The sequence below is a fragment of the Anomaloglossus baeobatrachus genome, chromosome 6 (genome assembly GCF_048569485.1).
Source record: "Anomaloglossus baeobatrachus isolate aAnoBae1 chromosome 6, aAnoBae1.hap1, whole genome shotgun sequence".
NCBI classification, from domain to species: domain Eukaryota; kingdom Metazoa; phylum Chordata; class Amphibia; order Anura; family Aromobatidae; genus Anomaloglossus; species Anomaloglossus baeobatrachus.
Genome location: NC_134358.1, coordinates 1,742,448 through 1,770,002, shown reverse-complemented (window position 1 = coordinate 1,770,002; position 27,555 = coordinate 1,742,448). Strand labels below are relative to the sequence as shown.

The 27,555-nt window shown below is 54.9% G+C and overlaps 1 protein-coding gene across 1 annotated transcript in view; it reads left to right on the top strand.

Annotated features, from left to right (window-relative positions):
• LOC142316900 (1-phosphatidylinositol 4,5-bisphosphate phosphodiesterase gamma-1-like) overlaps positions 1-27,555 on the top strand; it is a 157,246-nt gene that overhangs the window by 115,297 nt on the left and 14,394 nt on the right. The window contains 2 exon segments of the mRNA XM_075352668.1: positions 6,545-6,641; positions 26,773-26,997. Coding sequence (XP_075208783.1) covers positions 6,545-6,641; positions 26,773-26,997 — 322 coding nt within the window.

Genomic DNA, 27,555 nt, shown 5'->3' with positions numbered 1-27,555 from the left:
CAGTCTCTCCACAGGACATCACTAGTCTCTCACACTGCTCTGGGGGGATTTTGGTCCACTCTTCTTCCAGTTTCTTCCACAGGACACCACTAGTCTCTCACACTGCTCTGGGGGGATTTTTGTCCAGATCTTCTTCCATTCTCTTCCACAGGACATCACTAGTCTCTCACACTGCTCTGGGGGGATTTTGGTCCACTCTTCTTCCAGTCTCCTCCACAGGACATCATTATTCTCTCACACTGCTCTGGGGGGATTTTGGTCCACTCTTCTTCCAGTCTCTTCCACAGGACATCACTAGTCTCTCACACTGCACTGGGGGGATTTTGGTCCACTCTTCTTCCAGTCTCTCCACAGGACATCACTAGTCCCTCACACTGCTCTGGGGGGATTTTTGTCCAGATCTTCTTCCATTCTCTTCCACAGGACATCACTAGTCTCTCACACTGCTCTGGGGGGATTTTGGTCCACTCTTCTTCCAGTCTCTTCCACAGGACATCACTAGTCCCTCACACTGCTCTGGGGGGATTTTGGTCCACTCTTCTTCCAGTCTCTCCACATGACATCACTAGTCTCTCACACTGCTCTGGGGGGATTTTGGCCCACTCTTCCTCCAGTCACTTCCACAGGACATCACTAGTCTCTCACACTGCTCTGGGGTGATTTTGGTCCACTCTTCTTCCAGTCTCTTCCACAGGATATCACTAGTCTCTCACACTGCTCTGGTGGGATTTTGGCCCACTCTTCTTCCAGTCTCTTCCACATGACATCACTAGTCTCTCACACTGCTCTGGGGGGATTTTGGTCCACTCTTCTTCCAGTCTCTTCCACAGTTCTTTGACTGTTTTGGTTTCTTGGCCATAACTTTGTGATTGAGGATTTTCCATAGGTTTCTATTTGGTTTAGATCAGGACTCTGGGCTGTGGCCATTTCATTGTTTCCAGGGTTGGCTTTCCCCATTTTGCTGTGTGACAGGGGTTATTGTCCTGCATGAAAATTGCTGTCTGATTGAGTGATGGACACAAGTTAGGAGCCGCGTGTTGTGAAGAAGGTTCTGATCCACACTTGTATCACTCTGCCATGTAGCTGTATGAGAGGTCCAACTCCTGCTGCAGAAATCATTCCCCAAACAATGACACTTCCTCCACCGCAATTCACTGACGTCTTAATACACTTTGGGTTCAGTCTTTCCCCAGTTTGTGGATGAACATAATGTTTCCCATCAGACCCAAATAAATTAAACTTGCTTCCATCACTAGAATGACCTGTGGCCACTTCTCCTCTGTCCACACAACATGCTCCTCACCAAAGGTGAGTCTGGCCTTGTGATTCTTTCTGCTAATGAGAGGTTTGGTCACTGCAGAGTGGGCTTTCAGTCCAAATGCTCTTACACGTCATGACACTGTATGACGAGACAGATCCTTACCCTGTTCAGTGCTGAACTGACAGCAATTCCAACTGCAATATGGGAATGATTACCCATGGAGAGTCTCCGCATTTTCCCATCCTCTCTGGCATTTGACTTTCAAGGGCAACCAGCCTTCTTGGGGACTTGAGTTTGTGATGTTGTAAAGATACAATATTTTTAAAATCACAGACTTGGAACGATCAACTTCTCTTGCTATGGCTGATAGGGTCACCCCTTTGGCCTTGATCTGGATAACCTACTGCTGGAGGGTTTCAGTCACTTTAGAATGATTGATTGCTCTCAGTGAGAGAAACAAAAATAAAATTTTGTAGTTCTGATACCTTTTAATGGCTAACTAAGATAAAAATAAAATATGATGTTATAAAGCAAGCTTTCGAGACATCTCAGGTCTCTTCCTCTTGGTCACTTTAGAATGGCACACCATTTTTTCAAAGTCAGTGCAAACTGGAAAGTTCAGCTGCCAGTTACATAGGGGTTGTCAGATAATGAAGGAAATTAGCACGAGGTGCAGATTAACATCAATAACTTGCAGGGATCTGAGAGTGTTCTCTAATTGTGATCTGTGTTCTCTAATTGTGATCTGTGTTCTCTAATTGTGATCCCTGTTCTCTAATTGTGATCCCTGTTCTCTAATTGTGATCCCTGTTCTCTAATTGTAATCTGTGTTCTCTAATTGTGATCTGTGTCCACTAATTGTGATCCCTGTGTTTTAATTGTGATCTGCGTTCTCTAATTGTGATCCACGTTCTCTAATTGTGATCCGTGTTCTCTTATTGTAATCCGCGTTCTCTAGTTGTGATCGGTGTTCTCTAATTGTGATCCGCATTCTCTAATAGTGATCCACGTTCTCCAATTGTGATCCACATTCTCTAATTATGATCCGCGTTCTCTAATTATGATCCGTGTTCTCTAATTGGGATCTGTGTTCTCTAATTAGGATTCGGGTTTTTTTACATTTATCTCAGTTACATTTTTATTATTTGCTTTACAATAAATTCCCTGTATGAAATAAGCGGAGAATTCTGCAGTTTCCTCCTGTGAGGAGAGGATCACAGAGGACACAAGGAGCGCAGCACGCAGGAGATTGCGCTGTTCTCTCATTTTCATCTCCAGTGTACATCATGTGCTCTGCAGGGGAGGGGCAGGAGATTGTGCTGTTCTCTCATCTCCAGTGTACATCATGTGCTCTGCAGGGGAGGGGCAGGAGATTGTGCTGTTCTCTCATCTCCAATGTACATCATGTGCTCTGCAGGGGAGGGGCAGGAGATTGTGCTGTTCTCTCATCTCCAGTGTACATCATGTGCTCTGCAGGGGAGGGGCAGGAGATTGTGCTGTTCTCTCATCTCCAGTGTACATCATGTGCTCTGCAGGGGAGGGGCAGGAGATTGTGCTGTTCTCTCATCTCCAATGTACATCATGTGCTCTGCAGGGGAGGGGCAGGAGATTGTGCTGTTCTCTCATCTCCAGTGTACATCATGTGCTCTGCAGGGGAGGGGCAGGAGATTGTGCTGTTCTCTCATCTCCAGTGTGCATCATGTGCTCTGCAAGGGAGGGGCAGGAGATTGTGCTGTTCTTTCATTTCCATCTCCAGTGTGCATCATGTGCTCTGCAGGGGAGGGTCAGCAGATTGTGCTGTTCTCTCATCTCTAGTGTGCATCATGTGCTCTGCAGGGGAGGGAGCAGGAGATTGTGCTGTTCTCTCATCTCCAGTGTGCATCATGTACTCTGCAGGGGAGGGTCAGCAGATTGTGCTGTTCTCTCATCTCTAGTGTGCATCATGTGCTCTGCAGGGGAGGGAGCAGGAGATTGTGCTGTGCTCTCATCTCCAGTGTGCATCATGTGCTCTGCAGGGGAGGGGCAGGAGATCGGGCTGTTCTCTCATCTCTAGTATACATCATGTGCCAGGGGAGGGGCAGGAGATTGTGCTGTGCTCTCATCTCCAGTGTACATCATGTGCTCTGCAGGGGAGGGGCAAGAGATTGCACTGTGCTCTCATCTCCAGTGTGCATCATGTGCTCTGCAGGGGAGGGGCAGGAGATTGTGCTGTTCTCTCATCTCTAGTGTGCATCATGTGCTCTGCAGGGGAGGGGCAGGAGATTGTGCTGTTCTCTCATCTCCAGTGTACATCATGTGCTCTGCAGGGGAGGAGCAGGAGATTGTGCTGTGCTCTCATCTCCAGTGTACATCATGTGCTCTGCAGGGGAGGGGCAGGAGATTCTGCTGTGCTCTCATCTCTAGTGTGCATCATGTGCTCTGCAGGGGAGGGGCAGGAGATTGTGCTGTGCTCTCATCTCCAGTGTACATCATGTGCTCTGCAGGGGAGGGGCAGGAGATTGTGCTGTTCTCTCATCTCCAGTGTACATCATGTGCTCTGCAGGGGAGGGGCAGGAGATTGTGCTGTTCTCTCATCTCCAGTGTGCATCATGTGCTCTGCAAGGGAGGGGCAGGAGATTGTGCTGTTCTTTCATTTCCATCTCCAGTGTGCATCATGTGCTCTGCAGGGGACGGGCAGGAGATTGTGCTGTGCTCTCATCTCCAGTGTGCATCATGTGCTCTGCAGGGGAGGGGCAGGAGATCGGGCTTTTCTCTCATCTCTAGTATACATCATGTGCTCTGCAGGGGAGGGACAGGAGATTGTGCTGTGCTCTCATCTCCAGTGTACATCATGTGCTCTGCAGAGGAGGGGCAGGAGATTGCACTGTGCTCTCATCTCCAGTGTGCATCATGTGCTCTGCAGGGGAGGGGCAGGAGATTGTGCTGTGCTGTCATCTCCAGTGTAAGTCATGTGCTCTGCAGGGGAGGGGCAGGAGATTGTGCTGTTCTCTCATCTCCAGTGTACATCATGTGCTCTGCAGGGGAGGGGCAGGAGATTGTGCTGTGCTCTCATCTCCAGTGTACATCATGTGCTCTGCAGGGGAGGGGCAGGAGATCGCGTTGTTCTTTCATCTCCAGTGTCCATCATGTCCTCTGCAGGGGAGGGGCAGGAGATTGCGCTGTTCTCTCATCTGCAGTGTACATCATGTGCTCTGCAGGGGAGGGGCAGGAGATTGTGCTGTGCTCTCATCTCCAGTGTACATCATGTGCTCTGCAGGGGAGGGGCAGGAGATTGTGCTGTTCTCTCATCTCCAGTGTACATCATGTGCTCTGCAGGGGAGGGGCAGGAGATTGCGCTGTTCTCTCATCTCCAGTGTACATCATGTACTCTGCAGGGGAGGGGCAGTTGATCGCGCTGTTCTCTCATCTCCAGTGTACATCATGTGCTCTGCAGGGGAGGGGCAGGAGATTGTGCTGTGCTCTCATCTCCAGTGTGCATCATGTGCTCTGCAGGGGAGGGGCAGGAGATTGTGCTGTGCTCTCATCTCCAGTGTACATCATGTGCTCTGCAGGGGAGGGGCAGGAGACTGTGCTGTTCTCTCATCTCTAGTCTACATCCTGTGCTCTGCAGGGGAGGGGCAGAAGACTGTGCTGTTCTCGCATCTCTAGTGTATATCATGTGCTCTGCAGGGGAGGGGCAGGAGATTGTGCTGTTCTCTCATCTCCAGTGTGCATCATGTGCTCTGCAGGGGAGGGGCAGGAGAGTGTGCTGTGCTCTTATCTCCAGTGTACATCATGTGCTCTGCAGGGGAGGGGCAGGAGATTGTGCTGTTCTCTCATCTCCAGTGTGCATCATGTGCTCTACAGGGGAGGGGCAGGAGATTGTGCTGTTCTCATCTCCAGTGTACATCATGTGCTCTGCAGGGGAGGGGCAGGAGATTGTGCTGTTCTCATCTCCAGTGTACATCATGTGCTCTGCAGGGGAGGGGCAGGAGATTGTGCTGTTCTCATCTCCAGTGTACATCATGTGCTCTGCAGGGGAGGGGCAGGAGATTGTGCTGTTCTCTCATCTCCAGTGTGTATCATGTGCTCTGCAGGGGAGGGGCAGAAGATTCTGCTGTTCTCTCATCTCCAGTGTACATCATGTGCTCTGCAGGGGAGGGGCAGGAGATTGTGCTGTGCTCTCATCTCCAGTGTACATCATGTGCTCTGCAGGGGAGGGGCAGGAGATTGCGCTGTTCTCTCATCTCCAGTGTACATCATGTGCTCTGCAGGGGAGGGGCAGGAGATTCTGCTGTTCTCTCATCTCCAGTGTACATCATTTGCTCTGCAGGGGAGGGGCAGGAGATTGCGCTGTTCTCTCATCTCCAGTGTACATCATGTGCTCTGCAGGGGAGGGGCAGGAGATTCTGCTGTTCTCTCATCTCCAGTGTACATCATTTGCTCTGCAGGGGAGGGGCAGGAGATTCTGCTGTTCTCTCATCTCCAGTGTACATCATGTGCTCTGCAGGGGAGGGGCAGGAGATTCTGCTGTGCTCTCATCTCCAGTGTACATCATGTGCTCTGCAGGGGAGGGGCAGAAGATTGCGCTGTTCTCTCATCTCCAGTGTACATCATGTGCTCTGCAGGGGAGGGGCAGAAGATTGTGCTGTTCTCTCATCTCCAGTGTACATCATGTGCTCTGCAGGGGAGGGGCAGGAGATTGTGCTGTTCTCTCATCTCCAGTGTGTATCATGTGCTCTGCAGGGGAGGGGCAGGAGATTGTGCTGTGCTCTCATCTCCAGTGTACATCATGTGCTCTGCAGGGGAGGGGCAGGAGATTGCGCTGTTCTCTCATCTCCAGTGTGTATCATGTACTCTGCAGGGGAGGGTCAGGAGATTGTGCTGTGCTCTCATCTCCAGTGTACATCATGTGCTCTGCAGGGGAGGGGCAGAAGATTGTGCTGTGCTCTCATCTCCAGTGTACATCATGTGCTCTGCAGGGGAGGGGCAGAAGATTGTGCTGTGCTCTCATCTCCAGTGTACATCATGTGCTCTGCAGGGGAGGGGCAGAAGATTGTGCTGTGCTCTCATCTCCAGTGTACATCATGTGCTCTGCAGGGGAGGGGCAGGAGATTGTGCTGTGCTCTCATCTCCAGTGTACATCATGTGCTCTGCAGGGGAGGGGCAGGAACGTGCAGGAGACCTCTCATTGGCTCAGAGCACACAGCACAGCTCTGACATCACCGCAGCGCAGGCTCCACTACATCAGATACTAGTATGTAACGATCGGGTCGGGTGTGATGTGATGTCTGGTTCTTACAGATGCAGGAAGGGAAGATCATGGAGCGAAGGAAGAAGATTGCGCTGGAGCTGTCGGAGCTGGTGGTCTACTGCCGACCCGTGCCCTTCGATGAAGAAAGTAAGAGACAGATCTTTTACTGCATCCATACATATGTACAGACTGCAGGTGTATATACACCCTGGCTGATGTGTACACTGTGTGTGTGTGTCTCTACATATATACACAGTGGGGGAAATGAGTATTGAACACATCACCATAGTTATATAGGTAGAATGAAGCCCCCGCTCCGTCTACCACAGCCGTCCCCCACCATTCCACATCTCATCACTGAACCATCTATACCCACAATGCTGTGCACAGAGGAATCCTCCGCCCTGATATAAAGCTGTTCTAGTATCTGCCATTACTGCCTCTTGTGGTCGCATTCCACAGTCTGACTGCTCTAACTGTAAAGAACCCTTTCCTATTCAGCTGCCGGAATGTCTTCCCCCGCAGTGACTGCCCCCCCCCCGCAGTGAGTGCCCCCCGCAGTGAGTGCCCCCCGCAGTGAGTGCCCCTGGTCCTTAGTATTGTCTGTGGAAGAAAAAAGTCATGTGCCAGTCCTTTATATTGACCACACATGTATTTATACATATAAATGACATCTCCTCTGAGACGTCTTTACTCCACCTCTCATCATACGGGCGGCCTCCGTTACTCATCATACGGGCGGCCTCCGTTACTCATCATACGGGCGACCTCCGTTACTCATCATACGGGCGGCCTCCGTTACTCATCATACGGGCGGCCTCCGTTACTCATCATACGGGCGGCCTCCGTTACTCATCATACGGGCGGCCTCCGTTACTCATCATACGGGCGGCCTCCGTTACTCATCATACGGGCGGCCTCCGTTACTCATCATACGGGCGGCCTCCGTTACTCATCATACGGGCGGCCTCCGTTACTCATCATACGGGCGGCCTCCGTTACTCATCATACGGGCGGCCTCCGTTACTCATCATACGGGCGGCCTCCGTTACTCAGGTTGGGTCGCAGATGGTGGTCCTGGACCAGAGGAGTCGGGGACCGGTGGCAGTGACATTGGAAGGGTGCAATGGAAATAGTCTAGGAGAAAGGTCGGCATCAGAAACCCAAAATAACTGACAGGTACCGAGCACGACGGGGTACAGGACCCTAGGTCAGGAGCCGATTCAACATCCTGATAATTAACTTAGGAGGGAGAGGATCTTCATGAACTTCCCTAGGAGCTCAGAGATTGAAGGCGTCAGCACACGCGGGGGACAGGGCTTTCCAGTAACGTGGCCCACTAAAATCCCAAGTGCCAGCCATCAAGAGCACAGCTACACTACATATAGGTAGCGAGGCCCCAACAGCTTCAAGCCAAGGGGCCACAATGGACAACTAAATTGTGCACGGAGGCAGCTCCGGATTACCCAGTGACACCGGTGGGAGCGGACACCTGGACGGGCTCCCCGCAGTGACTGTGAGGCACAGAGACTCTGGTTTACCTTTAGGCTATGTGCGCACTAGAAATGTGAAGTTTCTCAAGAAAATTTCTTGAGAAACTTCTGCCAGTGAAAGATTTCCGGACCTGCGGAAAAAATCCGCACCAAATCCGCATGCGGTTTTGCCGCGGATTTGCCGCGGATTTACCGCAGGTTTGTCCCTGCAATAAATAATAAAGATAATCGATAGACAGATAATGGATAGATGGAAAGATGGATAGATGGATAGATGAATAGATGAATAGATAGATAGATAGAGGGATAGATAGATAGATAGAGGGATAGATAGATAGATAGATAGATAGATAGATAGATAGATAGATAGATAGATAGATAGATAGATAGATAGATAGAGGGATAGATAGAGGGATAGATAGATAGAGGGCTAGATAGATAGATAGATAGATAGATAGATAGATAGAGGGATAGATAGAGGGATAGATAGATAGATAGATAGAGGGCTAGATAGATAGATAGATAGAGGGATAGATAGATAGAGGGATAGATAGATAGATGGATGGATAGATAGATAGATAGATAGAGGGCTAGATAGATAGATAGATAGAGGGATAGATAGATAGATAGATAGATAGATAGATAGATAGATAGATAGATAGATAGATAGAGGGATAGATAGATAGATAGATAGATAGAGGGATAGATAGATAGATAGATAGATAGATAGATAGATAGATAGATAGATAGATAGATAGATAGATAGAGGGATAGATAGATAGATAGATAGATAGATAGATAGATAGAGGGATAGATAGAGGGATAGATAGATAGATAGATAGAGGGATAGATAGATAGAGGGATAGATAGATAGAGGGCTAGATAGATAGATAGATAGAGGGATAGATAGATAGATAGATAGATAGATAGAGGGATAGATAGATAGATAGATGGATAGATAGATAGATAGAGGGATAGATAGATAGATAGATAGATAGAGGGATAGATAGATAGATAGATAGATAGAGGGCTAGATAGATAGATAGAGGGCTAGATAGATAGATAGATAGAGGGATAGATAGATAGATAGATAGAGGGATAGATAGATAGATAGAGGGATAGATAGATAGATAGATAGATAGAGGGATAGATAGATAGATAGAGGGATAGATAGATAGATAGAGGGATAGATAGAGGGATAGATAGATAGATAGAGGGATAGATAGATAGATAGATAGAGGGATAGATAGATAGATAGATAGATAGATAGATAGATAGATAGATGAGAAAAACCTATATAATGTTCTACCTCCCTGCATTTTCTAAGCTGGCACCCTTTAGTGACTTTCATGTGGCACTAAAGGGTGCTTAGCCTTGTATTTAGCCATAAAATAAATAAATAATTAAAAAAAAACGACGTGAGGTCCCCCCATTTTTTGTAGCCAGCTAGGGTAAAGCAGACGGCTGCAGCCTGCAGACCACCGCTGGCAGCTTCACCTTGGCTGATAATCCAAAACAGTGGGCACCCCACGCTGTTATTTTAAATTATATGAATAATTTAAAACAAAAAACGTGCGGTCCCCCCCATATTGGATCACCAGCCAAGGTAAAGCGGACAGCTGGGGTCTGATATTCTCAGACTAGGGAGGTCCACTGTTATTGGACACTCCCCAGCCTAAAAATAGCAGGCCGCAGCCGCCCCAGAAGTGGCGCATCCATTAGACGTGCCAATCCTGGCGCTTTGCCCCAGCTCATCCCGCGCCCTGGTGCGTTGGCAAACGGGGTAATATATGGGGTTGATGCCAGATGTGTAATGTCACCTGGCATCAAGCCCTGGGGTTGATGAGGTCAGGCGTCTATCAGATACCCGACATCACCAACCCAGTCAGTAATAATTAAAAAATAGACAACAAAAAAAGTTTTATTTGAAAAAACACTCCCCAAAACATTCCCTCTTTAACCAATTTATTGAAAAGAACAATCAATTCCACGTCCGGCGTAATCCAATAAGGAAGGGGGGCACGGCGATCCATACCATAGTCGCTGTCCCAGTCAATGAAGAACAGAATGTTCCCCATTGGCTGGGAGAGCAATGCAGTGACCTGAGCTAACATCAATAGGTCAGCTCAGGTCACTGCAGGGGATGACGAGCGCCGACTTCAGGAGCATAGATGAGATCATTACCTGCTGTGATCATCTCCTGTACTGCTGACGTCAGCGCTGTCACTGACTTCTATGCCCGCCGCGTTGTCAGAAGTATCGCGAGAGCCAGTGACGCCACCGCTAGTGACAGTCTCGGGCCGCTCGCGAGACGGGCATAGACAGCAGTGACCGCGGTGACGTCAGGAGGCAGGAGATCGTCACAGCAGGTAATGATCTCACCTCCTGACAGCAGCGATCGTCATCCCCACGGCTGCCAGCACTGCAGGATGTCAGTGTCTGCCTGCGCTGCCGCGTGACAAGCTGCTGACACTGCGGGCAGACACTGACACTGCAGTGCAGTGTCAGTGTCTGCCTGTGTCAGTGTCTGCCTGCGCTGCCGCGTGACAGGCTGCTGACACTGCGGGCAGACACTGACACTGCAGTGCAGGCAGCCGCGAGGCCGGAGCAGGACACAGACTGCACGGGCACCTGGAGGTCGCACGGAAGTGCTTCTGTGCGGCGTCCAGGGAATGTGACGTCTGTTTACTCTTCTCCGCCTCCTCTTCCTGGCATAATGACATCGCTTCCTGCAAAACCGCAGGCAGCGCTGAGCATTCCCGCAGGTAATTCGCGGCTATTCCGGTGGTATACCGCACATCATTGCTACCTGTGGAATACCCCCGGAATACCGCAGGTACCTGCGGAAATTAATGGACATGCACATTTTCTCAAGAAAGTTTCTCGAGAAAATTTTCTCAAGAAATTTTCTTGAGAAAAATCCACACAGTGCGCACAGCTATTTTTTTTTCTCATTGAATTTCATGGGAAATGTCTGCACAAAGATTGCAGACATTTCTCAAGAAATTTCCGGGGCAAATCCGCGGGTAAATCCGCAGGTAAAAAGCTCTAGTGCGCACATAGCCTTAGTGCGAGTGTCTGCTTTATAATCCTCATCCTGCACCACGACTAGCCACAGTGAGTAACCTGGCTACCCTGCGCCCCCAAATATCCACCAAAACCCCAGAGGCCGGGGCCTTCCCTACCTGTGGAGGGACTGACACCTTGCTGCCCCACACCATCTGCCCCGGTACTCCTTACAGCAGCGGCGGTACTCCCATTACCGCAACCCGCAGGTGGCGTCTCGAACTTCTCCCCTGTAAATAATCCGCTTTCAAGGATCGGAGCGAGTGCCGAGCCTGGATTCGGACCCCTTGAGCCACGGCCACCCCGGATCCGAGCACCCCGGTCTGCGCCAGGGCGGAACACCTCTAATTCTTTCTGGCGTCACGAACAGGATAAGGCCTGGACCCACTAAACTGGGTGACGTGCACCTTCCAGAACTGTCCCAAATTGTGCCGTGGCTGTCCGTTTGAATTGCCGCCATCTTGCCCGCCATTTTGGCGTCTAAAAACAACAACTGCGCCATCATCCCCAGCAAAAGGGCGCAAAGCCGGAGCTCCGCCCCCTGGGAGTAACAGGATGTGAGGGCGGAGATTGGCGCAGGGACACCAGGACTCTGTACAAAAGTTCCTGGAACAGAGAGAGCAGCAGGATGTTGGTGCCAAGAGACTGGTCGCCTGAGCATTCAGCTCCCGAGATGGCTGCATGGATCGAAGAGGAGACGGAGCGGCTCTGCAGGAGGATGCGGACGCAATTCCTGTTCCTGCTGGACGACTGGAGGATCGAGATGAGGAGTGTGGCCGCGGCGGTGCGGGCCCGTGAAGTGGAAGCCCTGCGTGTGGAGCGGGTAAGCAGAAGCCCAGTTCCGGTTGATCCGGCCTACCCGGCTACGGAACCCGGTCTGCCCCCGGCCACCACAACAGCTATGCCACCTCCTCCACCCTCGGCTGAAGCTGTAGCCGAGCCGCTGACCCCGACACCGGCGCCTCCAGCCCCCACGGACAACGAGCAGGCTGCAACGCCTCCAGCCCTACCACCGGCCAGACCAGACCAGGCCGCAACGCCTCCGGTACCATCCACGGCCAGACCAGACCCGGCCGCATCCCCGGGCCTTTATCTCGGTAAGTTGCACCCGGACCTGCTACACCGGCTGCGGAACAGCCGGGTCATCTCGTTACCACTGCACAGGAGGAGCCCACCAACATGCAGGTTCCACTGCAGCGCGGCCCCCCGGTAGCTGCCGGGGCCATGGGAATCTGAATGCAGCAGTGGTAGCTTAACCTGGATCACTACCCGTGAGTCCGTTAAGAAGTTTAAGGTTTGAACGTTGAATATGGGCCTTGTCGCCCTTGTTGAACCTTCCCACAGTGTTATGTTCAGGTGGGAAAGGCCATCAGGGGCCTGGGGGCTGCAAGATGATCCCAGGGGTCCCCGGTGGAGGGCGGCAAGGAAGTTAATGTTTAGCAAGTGTATGTGCCATCCTTGTTGAACCTTTTTATATTGCTCTGTTAAAGATACAAAGGCCATCAGGGTCCTGGATGGTGCGCCACTCGGAGGTGGTACCCGAGACCCTAGTGGAGGGTGGCGCAAGGGTAATGACTCCCGGATTGTAAATAGTTGCACCTAGTGTGCCTACCAGAGTCGTCTCCTGAACCATCAGGACTTCAATCCTGTCACCATGGACACTGCAAGGAACTCGGGGTGGTGCGACACCATGGCTAGCGGTGGCACCAGGGTTCAGGTGTTTTGGGTGGCGGGCTGAAGGGAAAGGGACAATGGGAATGGACTGTCGCAGAAATAAGCTGCAGCAGAGTAGGCTGAGTTTACGGCTACCGCTACAACCGATAGCGTTCCCAAGTGTTTTACTGTTGTACTCTGTGAGTTAGTAACATTTAAGTGTATTGCCTCCCCTGTGTGGGAAGAGTATCTAATATATAAAATGTTATCTTTTTCAGTTCCAGTTCAATAAAACCTTTTGTGTGCCCTGTAGCTTGGGGACGAGCTACGTTTAACCAAGGGGGAATGTGGCACCCCTGAATATATCAGGGTGCCACAGGGTACTGCAATACTGTCACCCAGGGTGCAGGACCTACCCCCCCCATGGTTCCAGGTTCCTAAGAAACCGGTGTCACTACCATCAGCACAAATCCCAATAAACACCTCACATCATGACCTGTCAGACACACCAGTGGGCTGGTTAAGCTGGAATAGAGCCACCCACCTAGGGGTCAGGCAGACTGGAGTCACAAACTTCTCCCCTGTAAATAATCCCCTTTCAAGGATCGGAGCGAGTGCCGAACCCAGGTCTGGACCCCTCGAGCCACGGCCACCCCAGATCCGAGCACCCCGACTAACACCAGGGCAGTACAGTAACAATACGTTGGGATCTCTTCTTTTTTTCCTCCTCCCTTTTGCAGCTGCTGCCTGACATTGAGCCGCTGCTGCTCGGTTAATTGTACCCAGAATCCCCTGCTCCTCCTGTTCTGTAGTCTGGAGGTCAGTTCCATTTAATGTATATGCAGCTATAGGATGACACTTTACTATCAATCCCATCCACAAGGTCATTAATAAAGAGATTAAAAAGAATCGGTCCTAGCACAGATCCCCGCAGCACCCCACTGCTCCCAGTACAGATCCCTGCGGTCCCCACTGCTCCCAGTACAGATCCCCGCGGTCCCCACTGCTCCCAGTATAGATCCCTGCGGCCCCCACTGCTCCCAGTACAGAACCCTGCGGTCCCCACTGCTCCATTTTTATCCCTCCCCCAGCACAGCTGCTCCCTCCCCATTAAGGTGCAGCCCGTCCCTACTGTAGAGCCTGTAGTGACTGAGAAGTCAGCCCAGTTCTCCATGAACCCTTCCTTCCTGCACCAATCTCTGCACCACGTATTTATCTCCCTAAGCTCCCTCTGTCTTTCTAGTGACGCTCGTGGCAGCGGTAGTATTTCTGGAAACACCACCTTGGAGGTCCTGGACTTCAGCTTCTCTCCTAGTTTCCTGTAATCATTTTTATGGACCTTCCACCTGCCTCTAACTTTGTCATTAGTACCAATGTGCACCATGACCGCTGGGTTTTCCCCAGCCCCACCCAGCAATCTGTCTATCCGATCCGCAATATGCCGAACCCGAGCACCCGGCAGACAACACACTGGTCGGCATTCACGGTCTCGGCGACAGATGACCCTGTCTGTCCTCTAATTATAGAGTCCCCTACCACCACCATCTGTCTGTCCCCTTATTATAAAGCCCCCTACCACCACCCTCTGTCTGTCCTCTAATTATACAGCCCCCTACCACCACCATCTGTCTGTCCCCTTATTATAGAGCCCCCTACCACCACCCTCTGTCTGTCCCCTTATTATACAGCCCCCTACCACCACCCTCTGTCTGTCCTCTAATTATAGAGCCCCCTACCACCACCATCTGTCTGTCCTCTAATTATAGTGTCCCCTACCACCACCCTCTGTCTGTCCCCTTATTATAGAGCCTTCTACCACCACCCTCTGTCTGTCCTCTAATTATAGAGCCCCCTACCACCACCATCTGTCTGTCCCCTTATTATAGAGCCCCCTACCACCACCCTCTGTCTGTCCCCTTATTATAGAGCCCCCTACCACCACCCTCTGTCTGTCCTCTAATTATACAGCCCCCTACCACCACCCTCTGTCTGTCCTCTAATTATAGAGCCCCCTACCACCACCATCTGTCTGTCCTCTAATTATAGTGTCCCCTACCACCACCATCTGTCTGTCCCCTTATTATAGAGCCTTCTACCACCACCCTCTGTCTGTCCCCTTATTATAGAGCCCCTTTCACCACCATCTGTCTGTCCTCTATTTATAGAGCCCCCTACCACCACCCTCTGTCTGTCCCCTTATAGAGCCCCTTTCACCACCCTCTGTCTGTCCTCTAATTATAGAGCCCCTTTCACCACCCTCTGTCCGGTCTTTCCTGCTCTCCTATTTCCCTCCTTCTTCTTACAGCCGCCATTTTCCTGGTTGCTAGGAGCAACTCTGCCATATTCTAAGTAAATCTACTTCTAAAGCTGCTACTGACATGAATTTCTCACCAGATGTCAGTAACAACCCGTCCACTCCACACAGGAAAGAAATCACCATAGATGTCCATAAATGAAGTGATGGGCGAGTGTGTCCGGCACTGCCTGGTACTCGATGGAGTATTCTCGTACCCCGGCGCCATGCTCGATCCTCCGCCCCATGTTTCACTGCTGATTTTCAGCCACTAAACATGCAGGGATTTCCTGCCAATGACGGTAAGGCCAGAGCCATGTTAGTTACTGGCATTGCTGCGATTGGCCGGCCACATAGCGCCATCGGCTCTATATAAGACCCGGTGAGGCCATGCTTGGCGCACTTCACCCAAAAGTGGTGTAGGGACTGCGGAGAGATTTTGCTGGAGGACGGTAGTAGCTACTGAAGCCGGATGGTGACCCCGATTATGGCCATTATTATTATTATTTATTATTATAGCGCCATTTATTCCATGGCGCTTTACAAGTGAAAGAGGGTATACATACAACAATCATTAACAGTACAAAACAGACTGGTATAGGAGAAGAGAGGACCCTGCCCGCAAGGGCTCACAGTCTACAGGAGGAGAGAGGACCGTGCCCGCAAGGGCTCACAGTCTACAGGAGGAGAGAGGACCCTGCCCGCGAGGGCTCACAGTCTACAGGAGGAGAGAGGACCCTGCCTGCGAGGGCTCACAGTCTACAGGAGGAGAGAGGACCCTGCCCGCAAGGGCTCACAGTCTACAGGAGGAGAGAGGACCCCGCCCGTGAGGGCTCACAGTCTACAGGAGGAGAGAGGACCCCGCCCGCGAGGGCTCACAGTCTACAGGAGGAGAGAGGACCCTGCCCGCGAGGGCTCACAGTCTACAGGAGGAGAGAGGACCCTGCCTGCGAGGGCTCACAGTCTACAGGAGGAGAGAGGACCCTGCCCGCGAGGTTTCACAGTCTACAGGAGGAGAGAGGACCCTGCCCGCGAGGGCTCATAGTCTACAGGGAATGGGTGGTGGTACAATAGGTGAGGACAGAGCTGGTTGTGCAGTGGTCTTCTGGACTGAGGGCTATTGTAGGTTGTAGACTTGTTGGAAGAGGTGGGTCTTGAGGTTCCTCTTGAAGCTTTCCACGGTAGGGGAGAGTCTGATATGCTGTGGTAGAGCGTTCCAGAGTATGGGGGATGCACGGGAGAAATCTTGTACGCGATTGTGGGAAGAGGAGATAAGAGAGGAGCAGAGAAGGAGATCTTGTGAGGATCTGAGGTTGCGTGCAGGTAGGTATCGGGAGACTAGGTCACAGATGTAGGGAGGAGACAGGTTGTGCATGGCTTTGTATGTCATGGTTAATGTTTTGAACTGGAGTCGTTGGGTGATGGGAAGCCAGTGAAGGGATTGGCAGAGAGGAGAGGTCGGGGAGTAGCGGGGGGAGAGGTGGATTAAGTGGGCTGCAGAGTTTAGGATAGATTGGAGGGGTGCAAGAGTGTTGGAAGGGAGGCCAGAGAGCAGGAGGTTGCAGTGGTCGAGGCGGGAGATGAGGGCATGCACTAATAGTTTTGCTGATTTTTGGTTAAGGAAAGTGTGGCATCCTGGACAAGCCAGGTCGTCACAGGTACTGCAACAACACACCCCACACCCCGAGATAGGCACACCAGTCACACACAAATCCTTGTTGCCTCCCTCCAGGAGCTGATGTCCACACCAGGTGGGGTGGAGCCAGGTGGTTGGCCCCACCCACCGAGGAGTTCACAGTCCTGGAGGCGGGAAAGGAAGGCAGTTGAGTAGTTCAGAGAGTGAAAGCGAGAGGAGTAAAGTAGTAGAGGAGCAGACTGACCGTGTCCGGGTACGTGGCCCGGGCACCAAGAGCAAGGTTGGCAGACGGTGGTGACTGTCTGCAGGAGAGGCTGATTGACGCGGATCCGGGAGATATTTTTGAGTTGTAATCGGCATGAGTTGAAGAGGGCTTGGATGTGTGGCTTGAAGGATAGAGCAGAGTCGAGGGTTACTCCAAGGCAACGAGCTTGTGAGACTGGGGAGAGTGAGCAACCATAAAGTTTAATGGAAAGGCTTGTTGGAGGAGATGAGTGAGGAAAGACAATGAACTCTGTTTTGTCCATGTTCAGTTTTAGGAATCGCGCAGAGAAGAAGGATGAAATAGCAGACAGACATTGTGGGATTCTGGTTAGTAGAGCGGTGATGTCAGGTCCAGAGAGATAGATCTGTGTGTCATCAGCATAGAGATGATACTGGAAGGCGTGGGACTCTATGAGCTGTCCCAGGCCGAAGGTGTAGATGGAGAACAGCAGGGGTCCAAGAACTGAGCCTTGGGGGACACCAACAGATAGGGGGCGAGATGAGGAAGTGGTGTGAGAATAGGAGACACTAAAAGTTCAGTCGGTTAGGTATGAGGAGATCCAAGATAGGGCCAAGTCTGTGATGCCCAGAGATGAGAGAATCTGTAGTAGGAGGGAATGGTCTGCTGTGTCGAAGGCAGAGGACCGGTCGAGGAGGAGGAGGATAGAGTAGTGACGCTTTGCTTTGGCGGTTAGTAGGTCATTAGTGACTTTAGTTAGGGCAGTTTCAGTGGAATGATGCGGTCGGAAGCCAGATTGTAGTTGGTCAAAGAGGGAGCAGGATGAGAGGTGTGAAGACAGTTCAAGATGGACATGCTGTTCCAGTAGTTTTGAGGCATCGGGGAGTAGGGATATGGGGCGATAGTTTGACACAGAGGATGGGTCAAGGGAGGGATTTTTGAGGATGGGTGTAATAGAGGCATGTTTAAAGCATGAAGGGAATACACCAGTTGTTAGTGATAGGTTGAAGCGATGGTTTAGGGCTGGAATGAGGACTGTGGTGATGTTGGGGATGAGGTGCGATGGGAGCGGGTCCAGTGCACAGGTGGTTAGATGTGATCTTGAGAATAGAGTGGAAAGATGATCTATCATGGTGGAGAAGCTGGATTTGGAGGAAGAGGGCTGAGTAGCTATGATGAGAGCCTGATGTGGGTGATGATGAGGGTGATTGTGGGCCAAAACTTGCTCTGATGTTGTCAATCTTCTGCTTGAAGAAAGGGGCAAAGTCTTCAGCTGAGAGGAGAGGAGAGGGAGGTGGTGCTGGAGGACGGAGGAGAGGAGAGGGAGGTGGTTCCGGGGGACGGAGGAGATGAGAGGAGAGGGAGGTGGTGCTGGAGGACGGAGGAGAGGAGAGGGAGGTGGTTCCGGGGGACGGAGGAGAGAGGTGAAAGTGTGGAATAGCTGTTTAGGGTTGTGAGAGAGAGAGGATATGAGGGATGAGAAGTAGGTTTGTTTTGCAGCAGTGAGTGTGGACATCACCGCTCACCATCTTGGCTGATTCCTCAAAGTTTTGTAGAACAGCACAGGCTGCAGACATTCAAGGCCGCTCATCGGCTCTTATGTGCGGAGGCTGATTGGAAGCCCAACGGACATGTATCTGGTCTTCAACTCCTGTCCTCTGCTGCTCACAGCCTGGCCAACATGTGTAATATGGATCCTGATGGCCCTCCTAAATTTAGGACTGAGGGCCACCTGCTGACCCTCCTAAATTTATGACTGAGTGGCGCCTGATGACCCTCCTAAATTTATGACTGAGGGCCGCCTGATGGCCCACCTAAATTTATGACTGAGGGCCGCCTGACGGCCCACCTAAATTTTTGACTGAGGGACGCCTGACGGCCCTCTTAAATTTATGACTGAGGGCCGCCTGACGGCCCTCCTAAATTTATGACTGAAGGCCGCCTGATGGCCCTCCTAAATTTATGACTGAGAGTCGCCTGACGGCCCTCCTAAATTTATGACTGAGGGCCGCCTGACGGCCCTCCTAAATTTATGACTGAGGGCCGTCTGAGGACCCTCCTAAATTTATGACTGAGAGTCGCCTGACGGCCCTCCTAAATTTATAACTGAGGGCCGCCTTACTGCCCTCCTAAATTTATGACTGAGGGGCACCTGATGGCCCTCCTAAATTTATCACTGAGGGTCGCCTGATGACCCTCTAAAAGTTTGGGGCGAGGGCTGAATGGTGATCCTGTTTATATTTGTGAAGGAGGAGGGCAAGAAAAATAATAGTTAAACCATGAACTGTATACCCTTTTTTGGGTGGGAAGGTGTGCATGGGAAAACACCAGAAAAAAAATCCCCTAACCCTTGGCCTGGGATCTGGCCATGTGTGGATGCTCTGGGGACAGTTGTCCGCCTTCTCCCTCTGCCCCACCACTGCCTCTTTCTGCCTGTTGCGGACCCCTCTGCGCTGCTGTCCTCGCTCTGCATTGCACCTTTCCAGGATGTGGCAGTGACTTCATCGTCCACCACCTCGTCTTCCACTTCCACACTCTGGTCCTCCAAATTTGTTGACTTACAATACGACTTGTTGGGAACTGTGTCTCATCATCAAACACTCGAGACATGGATTACCGTTACACACAGTCATCTTCTTCTTCTGACCATGGCTGCTCAAGTATTTAGGCATCTCTGCACACGATCTCCTCATGTCCCTCTAATAATCTGCATCGTCAGAGGCCGGAAACAATCGATGAAAATGTACAGACTCACTCCTCGGAGTGTCCATTGTGGGGTCACTTGTCTCCTGGGACTCACCATAGTGGAGGACGGAGGATCAGGGTGAGGATTATGTGCTCCAGACTCTTCACTAAGAAAAGCTGGTGCTGGGACCCAGCCTGGAAGCGAAGAAAAGCTGGTGCTGGGACCCAGCCTGGAAGCGTTATCTGCCCTCCAGCCCACACCCCGCTCGCACTGGTCTGGCTTTGAGGGTTGTCCCACGCCCCCTGCAAAGTGGGACAAGAAGCCAGGGCTTGTGCATGAGCGTGTTAGTCATTCCCACGTCTGCAAAACTGTGTTTGAAAATAAAAATTGTAGCCCTGAAAAAAACTTTTTTTTTTTTTTTTTGCTGGCTCTCCAAAATTTATGACACAGGGTCGCCCAATGGCCATCAAAAGAATTGGATCAACGGCCGCATAATAACCCTGTTGATATAGTGTAGAAAGAGGGGGAGACAAACAGGGAGAGTGGGAGACAGACGGGGAGAGTGGGAGACAGACGGGGAGAGGGGGAGACAGACGGGGAGAGGGGGAGACAGAGGGGGAGACAGACGGGGAGAGGGGGAGACAGACGGGGAGAGAGGGAGACAGACGGGGAGAGTGGGAGAAAGACAGGGAGAGTGGGAGACAGACGGGGAGAGGGGGAGACAGAGGGGGAGACAGACGGGGAGAGGGGGAGACAGACGGGGAGAGAGGGAGACAGACGGGGAGAGTGGGAGAAAGACAGGGAGAGTGGGAGACAGACGGGGAGAGGGGGAGACAGAGGGGGAGACAGACGGGGAGAGGGGGAGACAGACGGGGAGAGGGGGAGACAGACGGGGAGAGGGGGAGACAGACGGGGAGAGGGGGAGACAGACGGGGAGAGGGGGAGACAGACGGGGAGAGCGGGAGACAGACGGGGAGAGCGGGAGACAGACAGGGAGGGTGGGAGACAGACAGGGGGAGTGGGAGACAGACAGGGGGAGTGGGAGACAGGGAGAGCGGGAGACAGGGAGAGCGGGAGACAGACAGGGAGAGCGGGAGACAGGGAGAGTGGGAGACAGACAGGGGGAGTGGGAGACAGGGAGAGCGGGAGACAGGGAGAGCGGGAGACAGGGAGAGCGGGAGACAGGGAGAGCGGGAGACAGACAGGGAGAGCGGGAGACAGGGAGAGCGGGAGACAGGGAGAGCAGGAGACAGGGAGAGTGGGAGAGAGACAGGGAGAGCGGGAGAGAGACAGGGAGAGCGGGAGACAGACGGGGAGAGCGGGAGACAGATGGGGAGACAGGGAGACAGACGGGGAGAGCGGGAGACAGACGGGGAGAGCGGGAGACAGACGGGGAGACAGGGAGAGTGGGAGACAGACGGGGAGAGAGGGAGACAGACGGGGAGAGCGGGAGAGAGACGGGGAGAGCGGGAGACAGACGGGGAGAGCGGGAGACAGACGGGGAGAGCGGGAGACAGACGGGGAGACAGGGAGACAGACGGGGAGACAGGGAGACAGACGGGGAGACAGGGAGACAGACGGGGAGAGCGGGAGACAGACGGGGAGACAGGGAGAGTGGGAGACAGACAGGGGGAGTGGGAGACAGACGGGGAGAGAGGGAGACAGACGGGGAGAGTGGGAGACAGACGGGGAGAGCGGGAGACAGACGGGGAGAGCGGGAGACAGACGGGGAGAGCGGGAGACAGACGGGGAGAGCGGGAGACAGACGGGGAGAGCGGGAGACAGACGGGGAGAGCGGGAGACAGACGGGGAGAGCGGGAGACAGACGGGGAGAGCGGGAGACAGACGGGGAGAGCGGGAGACAGACGGGGAGAGCGGGAGACAGACGGGGAGAGCGGGAGACAGACGGGGAGAGCGGGAGACAGACGGGGAGACAGGGAGACAGACGGGGAGACAGGGAGAGTGGGAGACAGACAGGGGGAGTGGGAGACAGACGAGGAGAGAGGGAGACAGACGGGGAGAGAGGGAGACAGACGGGGAGAGTGGGAGACAGACGGGGAGAGTGGGAGACAGACGGGGAGAGTGGGAGACAGACAGGGAGAGCGGGAGACAGGGAGAGTGGGAGACAGACAGGGGGAGTGGGAGACAGACAGGGGGAGTGGGAGACAGGGAGAGCGGGAGACAGGGAGAGCGGGAGACAGACAGGGAGAGCGGGAGACAGACGGGGAGAGGGGGAGACAGGGAGAGCGGGAGACAGGGAGAGCGGGAGACAGACAGGGAGAGCGGGAGACAGGGAGAGTGGGAGACAGGGAGAGCGGGAGACAGAGGGAGAGCGGGAGACAGGGAGAGTGGGAGAGAGACAGGGAGAGTGGGAGACAGACAGGGGGAGTGGGAGACAGGGAGAGCGGGAGACAGGGAGAGCGGGAGATAGACAGGGAGAGCGGGAGACAGACGGGGAGAGGGGGAGACAGGGAGAGCGGGAGACAGGGAGAGTGGGAGACAGGGAGAGCGGGAGACAGAGGGAGAGCGGGAGACAGGGAGAGTGGGAGAGAGACAGGGAGAGTGGGAGAGAGACAGGGAGAGCGGGAGACAGACGGGGAGAGCGGGAGACAGACGGTGAGAGCGGGAGACAGACAGGGAGAGCGGGAGACAGACAGGGAGAGCGGGAGACAGACGGGGAGAGCGGGAGACAGACGGGGAGACAGGGAGAGTGGGAGACAGACAGGGGGAGTGGAAGACAGACAGGGGGAGTGGGAGACAGACGGGGAAAGAGGGAGACAGACGGGGAGAGCGGGAGACAGACGGGGAGAGCGGGAGACAGACGGGGAGAGCGGGAGACAGACGGGGAGACAGGGAGAGTGGGAGACAGACAGGGGGAGTGGAAGACAGACAGGGGGAGTGGGAGACAGACGGGGAAAGAGGGAGACAGACGGGGAGAGCGGGAGACAGACGGGGAGAGCGGGAGACAGACGGGGAGACAGGGAGAGTGGGAGACAGACAGGGGGAGTGGGAGACAGACGGGGAGAGAGGGAGACAGACGGGGAGAGTGGGAGACAGACGGGGAGAGCGGGAGACAGACGGGGAGAGCGGGAGACAGACGGGGAGACGGAGAGTGGGAGACAGACAGGGGGAGTGGGAGACAGACGAGAGAGGGAGACAGACGGGGAGAGAGGGAGACAGACGGGGAGAGTGGGAGACAGACGGGGAGAGTGGGAGACAGACAGGGAGAGTGGGAGACAGACAGGGAGAGCGGGAGACAGGGGGAGTGGGAGACAGGGAGAGCGGGAGACAGGGAGAGCGGGAGACAGACAGGGAGAGCGGGAGACAGACGGGGAGAGCGGGAGACAGGGAGAGCGGGAGACAGGGAGAGTGGGAGACAGGGAGAGCGGGAGACAGACAGGGAGAGCGGGAGACAGGGAGAGTGGGAGACAGACAGGGGGAGTGGGAGACAGGGAGAGCGGGAGACAGACAGGGAGAGTGGGAGACAGGGAGAGCGGGAGACAGACAGGGAGAGCGGGAGACAGGGAGAGCGGGAGACAGAGGGAGAGCGGGAGACAGAGGGAGACAGGGAGAGTGGGAGAGAGACAGGGAGAGTGGGAGAGAGACAGGGAGAGTGGGAGAGAGACAGGGAGAGTGGGAGACAGACAGAGAGAGTGGGAGACAGACAGGGAGAGCGGGAGACAGACGGGGAGAGCGGGAGACAGACGGGGAGAGCGGGAGACAGACGGGGAGAGCGGGAGACAGACGGGGAGAGCGGGAGACAGACGGGGAGAGCGGGAGACAGACGGGGAGAGCGGGAGACAGACGGGGAGAGCGGGAGACAGACGGGGAGAGCGGGAGACAGACGGGGAGAGCGGGAGACAGACGGGGAGACAGGGAGACAGACGGGGAGACAGGGAGAGTGGGAGACAGACAGGGGGAGTGGGAGACAGACTAGGAGAGCGGGAGACAGACGGGGAGAGAGGGAGACAGACGGGGAGAGTGGGAGACAGACGGGGAGAGTGGGAGACAGACAGGGAGAGCGGGAGACAGGGAGAGTGGGAGACAGACAGGGGGAGTGGGAGACAGGGGGAGTGGGAGACAGGGAGAGGGGGAGACAGGGAGAGTGGGAGACAGACAGGGAGAGCGGGAGACAGGGAGAGCGGGAGACAGGGAGAGTGGGAGACAGGGAGAGTGGGAGACAGAGGGAGAGCGGGAGACAGGGAGAGTGGGAGAGAGACAGGGAGAGTGGGAGAGAGACAGGGAGAGTGGGAGAGAGACAGGGAGAGTGGGAGAGAGACAGGGAGAGTGGGAGACCGACAGAGAGAGTGGGAGACAGACAGGGAGAGCGGGAGACAGACGGGGAGAGCGGGAGACAGACGGGGAGAGCGGGAGACAGACGGGGAGAGCGGGAGACAGACGGGGAGAGCGGGAGACAGACGGGGAGAGCGGGAGACAGACGGGGAGAGTGGGAGACAGACAGGGAGAGTGGGAGACAGACAGGGGGAGTGGGAGACAGACGGGGAGAGGGGGAGACAGACGGGGAAAGAGGGAGACAGACGGGGAGAGCGGGAGACAGACGGGGAGACAGGGAGAGTGGGAGACAGACAGGGGGAGTGGGAGACAGACGGGGAGAGAGGGAGACAGACGGGGAGAGTGGGAGACAGACGGGGAGAGTGGGAGACAGACGGGGAGAGTGGGAGACAGACGGGGAGAGTGGGAGACAGACGGGGAGAGTGGGAGACAGGCGGGGAGAGCGGGAGACAGACGGGGAGAGCGGGAGACAGACGGGGAGAGCGGGAGACAGACGGGGAGAGCGGGAGACAGACGGGGAGAGCGGGAGACAGACGGGGAGAGCGGGAGACAGACGGGGAGAGCGGGAGACAGACGGGGAGAGCGGGAGACAGACGGGGAGAGCGGGAGACAGACGGGGAGAGCGGGAGACAGACGGGGAGAGCGGGAGACAGACGGGGAGAGCGGGAGACAGACGGGGAGACAGGGAGACAGACGGGGAGACAGGGAGAGTGGGAGACAGACAGGGGGAGTGGGAGACAGACGAGGAGAGAGGGAGACAGACGGGGAGAGAGGGAGACAGACGGGGAGAGTGGGAGACAGACGGGGAGAGTGGGAGACAGACAGGGGGAGTGGGAGACAGGGAGAGCGGGAGACAGGGAGAGCGGGAGACAGACAGGGAGAGCGGGAGACAGACGGGGAGAGCGGGAGACAGGGAGAGTGGGAGACAGGGAGAGCGGGAGACAGACAGGGAGAGCGGGAGACAGACAGGGAGAGCGGGAGACAGGGAGAGCGGGAGACAGACAGGGAGAGCGGGAGACAGACAGGGAGAGCGGGAGACAGACAGGGAGAGCGGGAGACAGGGAGAGCGGGAGACAGAGGGAGAGCGGGAGACAGGGAGAGTGGGAGAGAGACAGGGAGAGTGGGAGAGAGACAGGGAGAGTGGGAGAGAGACAGGGAGAGTGGGAGACAGACAGAGAGAGTGGGAGACAGACAGGGAGAGCGGGAGACAGACGGGGAGAGCGGGAGACAGACGGGGAGAGCGGGAGACAGACGGGGAGAGCGGGAGACAGACGGGGAGAGCGGGAGACAGACGGGGAGACGGAGACAGACGGGGAGACAGGGAGAGTGGGAGACAGACAGGGGGAGTGGGAGACAGACGAGGAGAGAGGGAGACAGACGGGGAGAGAGGGAGACAGGGAGAGAGGGAGACAGACGGGGAGAGAGGGAGACAGACGGGGAGAGTGGGAGACAGACGGGGAGAGTGGGAGACAGACGGGGAGAGTGGGAGACAGACGGGGAGAGTGGGAGACAGACAGGGAGAGCGGGAGACAGGGAGAGTGGGAGACAGACAGGGAGAGCGGGAGAGGGGGAGACAGGGAGAGCGGGAGACAGGGAGAGTGGGAGACAGGGAGAGTGGGAGACAGAGGGAGAGTGGGAGACAGACAGGGAGAGTGGGAGACAGGGAGAGTGGGAGACAGAGGGAGAGCGGGAGACAGGGAGAGTGGGAGAGAGACAGGGAGAGTGGGAGAGAGACAGGGAGAGTGGGAGACAGACAGAGAGAGTGGGAGACAGACGGGGAGAGCGGGAGACAGACGGGGAGAGCGGGAGACAGACGGGGAGAGCGGGAGACAGACGGGGAGAGCGGGAGACAGACGGGGAGAGCGGGAGACAGACGGGGAGAGCGGGAGACAGACGGGGAGAGCGGGAGACAGACGGGGAGAGCGGGAGACAGACGGGGAGAGCGGGAGACAGACGGGGAGAGCGGGAGACAGACGGGGAGAGCGGGAGACAGACGGGGAGAGCGGGAGACAGACGGGGAGAGCGGGAGACAGACGGGGAGAGCGGGAGACAGACGGGGAGAGCGGGAGACAGACGGGGAGAGCGGGAGACAGACGGGGAGAGCGGGAGACAGACGGGGAGAGCGGGAGACAGACGGGGAGAGGGGGAGACAGACGGGGAGAGCGGGAGACAGACAGGGGGAGTGGAAGACAGACAGGGGGAGTGGGAGACAGACGGGGAGAGGGGGAGACAGACGGGGAAAGAGGGAGACAGACGGGGAGAGGGGGAGACAGACGGGGAAAGAGGGAGACAGACGGGGAGAGCGGGAGACAGACGGGGAGAGCGGGAGACAGACGGGGAGAGCGGGAGACAGACGGGGAGAGCGGGAGACAGACGGGGAGAGCGGGAGACAGACGGGGAGAGGGGGAGACAGACGGGGAGAGCGGGAGACAGACGGGGAGAGGGGGAGACAGACGGGGAGAGCGGGAGACAGACGGGGAGAGCGGGAGACAGACGGGGAGACAGACAGGGGGAGTGGGAGACAGACGGGGAGAGCGGGAGACAGACGGGGAGAGCGGGAGACAGACGGGGAGAGCGGGAGACAGACGGGGAGAGCGGGAGACAGACGGGGAGAGCGGGAGACAGACGGGGAGAGCGGGAGACAGACGGGGAGAGCGGGAGACAGACGGGGAGAGCGGGAGACAGACGGGGAGAGCGGGAGACAGACGGGGAGAGCGGGAGACAGACGGGGAGAGCGGGAGACAGACGGGGAGAGCGGGAGACAGACGGGGAGAGCGGGAGACAGACGGGGAGAGCGGGAGACAGACGGGGAGAGCGGGAGACAGACGGGGAGAGCGGGAGACAGACGGGGAGAGCGGGGAGATGCCTGATGTGTGTCCGCACTAATATATATATATATGCACAGTATATAGTATATATCTCTACCTATCTGCAGAGATCGGCACGGAGAAGACTTGTTACCGGGACATGTCGTCATTCCCTGAGACCAAGGCAGAGAAGTACGCCAGCCGCAGCAAGGGGAAGCGATTCCTGCAGTACAACCGCCGCCAGCTGAGCCGCGTCTACCCCAAAGGGCAGCGCCTGGACTCCTCCAACTACGACCCCCTGCCCATGTGGATCTGTGGGAGTCAGCTGGTGGCCCTGAACTTCCAGACCCCCGGTAATAATGGCGCCCTCTGTGGGGGGAGGGAGGGATTGTGACCCTACACTCCGGTCACATCCAGAGCTGCAGGCACAGTTCTGTATATTACACCCTATATTACACTCCGGTCACATCCAGAGCTGCAGGCACAGTTCTGTATATTACACCCTATATTACACTCCGATCACATCCGGAGCTGCAGGCACAGTTCTGTATATTACACCCTGTATTACGCTCCAGTCACATCCAGAGCTGCAGGCACAGTTCTGTATATTACACCCTATATTACACTCCGGTCACATCCGGAGCTGCGGGCACAGTTCTGTATATTACACCCTATATTACACTCCGGTCACATCTGGAGCTGCGGGCACAATTCTGTATATTACACCCTATATTACGCTCCAGTCACATCCAGAGCTGCAGGCACAGTTCTGTATATTACACCCTATATTACACTCCGGTCACATCCAGAGCTGCAGGCACAGTTCTGTATATTACACCCTATATTACACTCCGATCACATCCGGAGCTGCAGGCACAGTTCTGTATATTACACCCTGTATTACGCTCCAG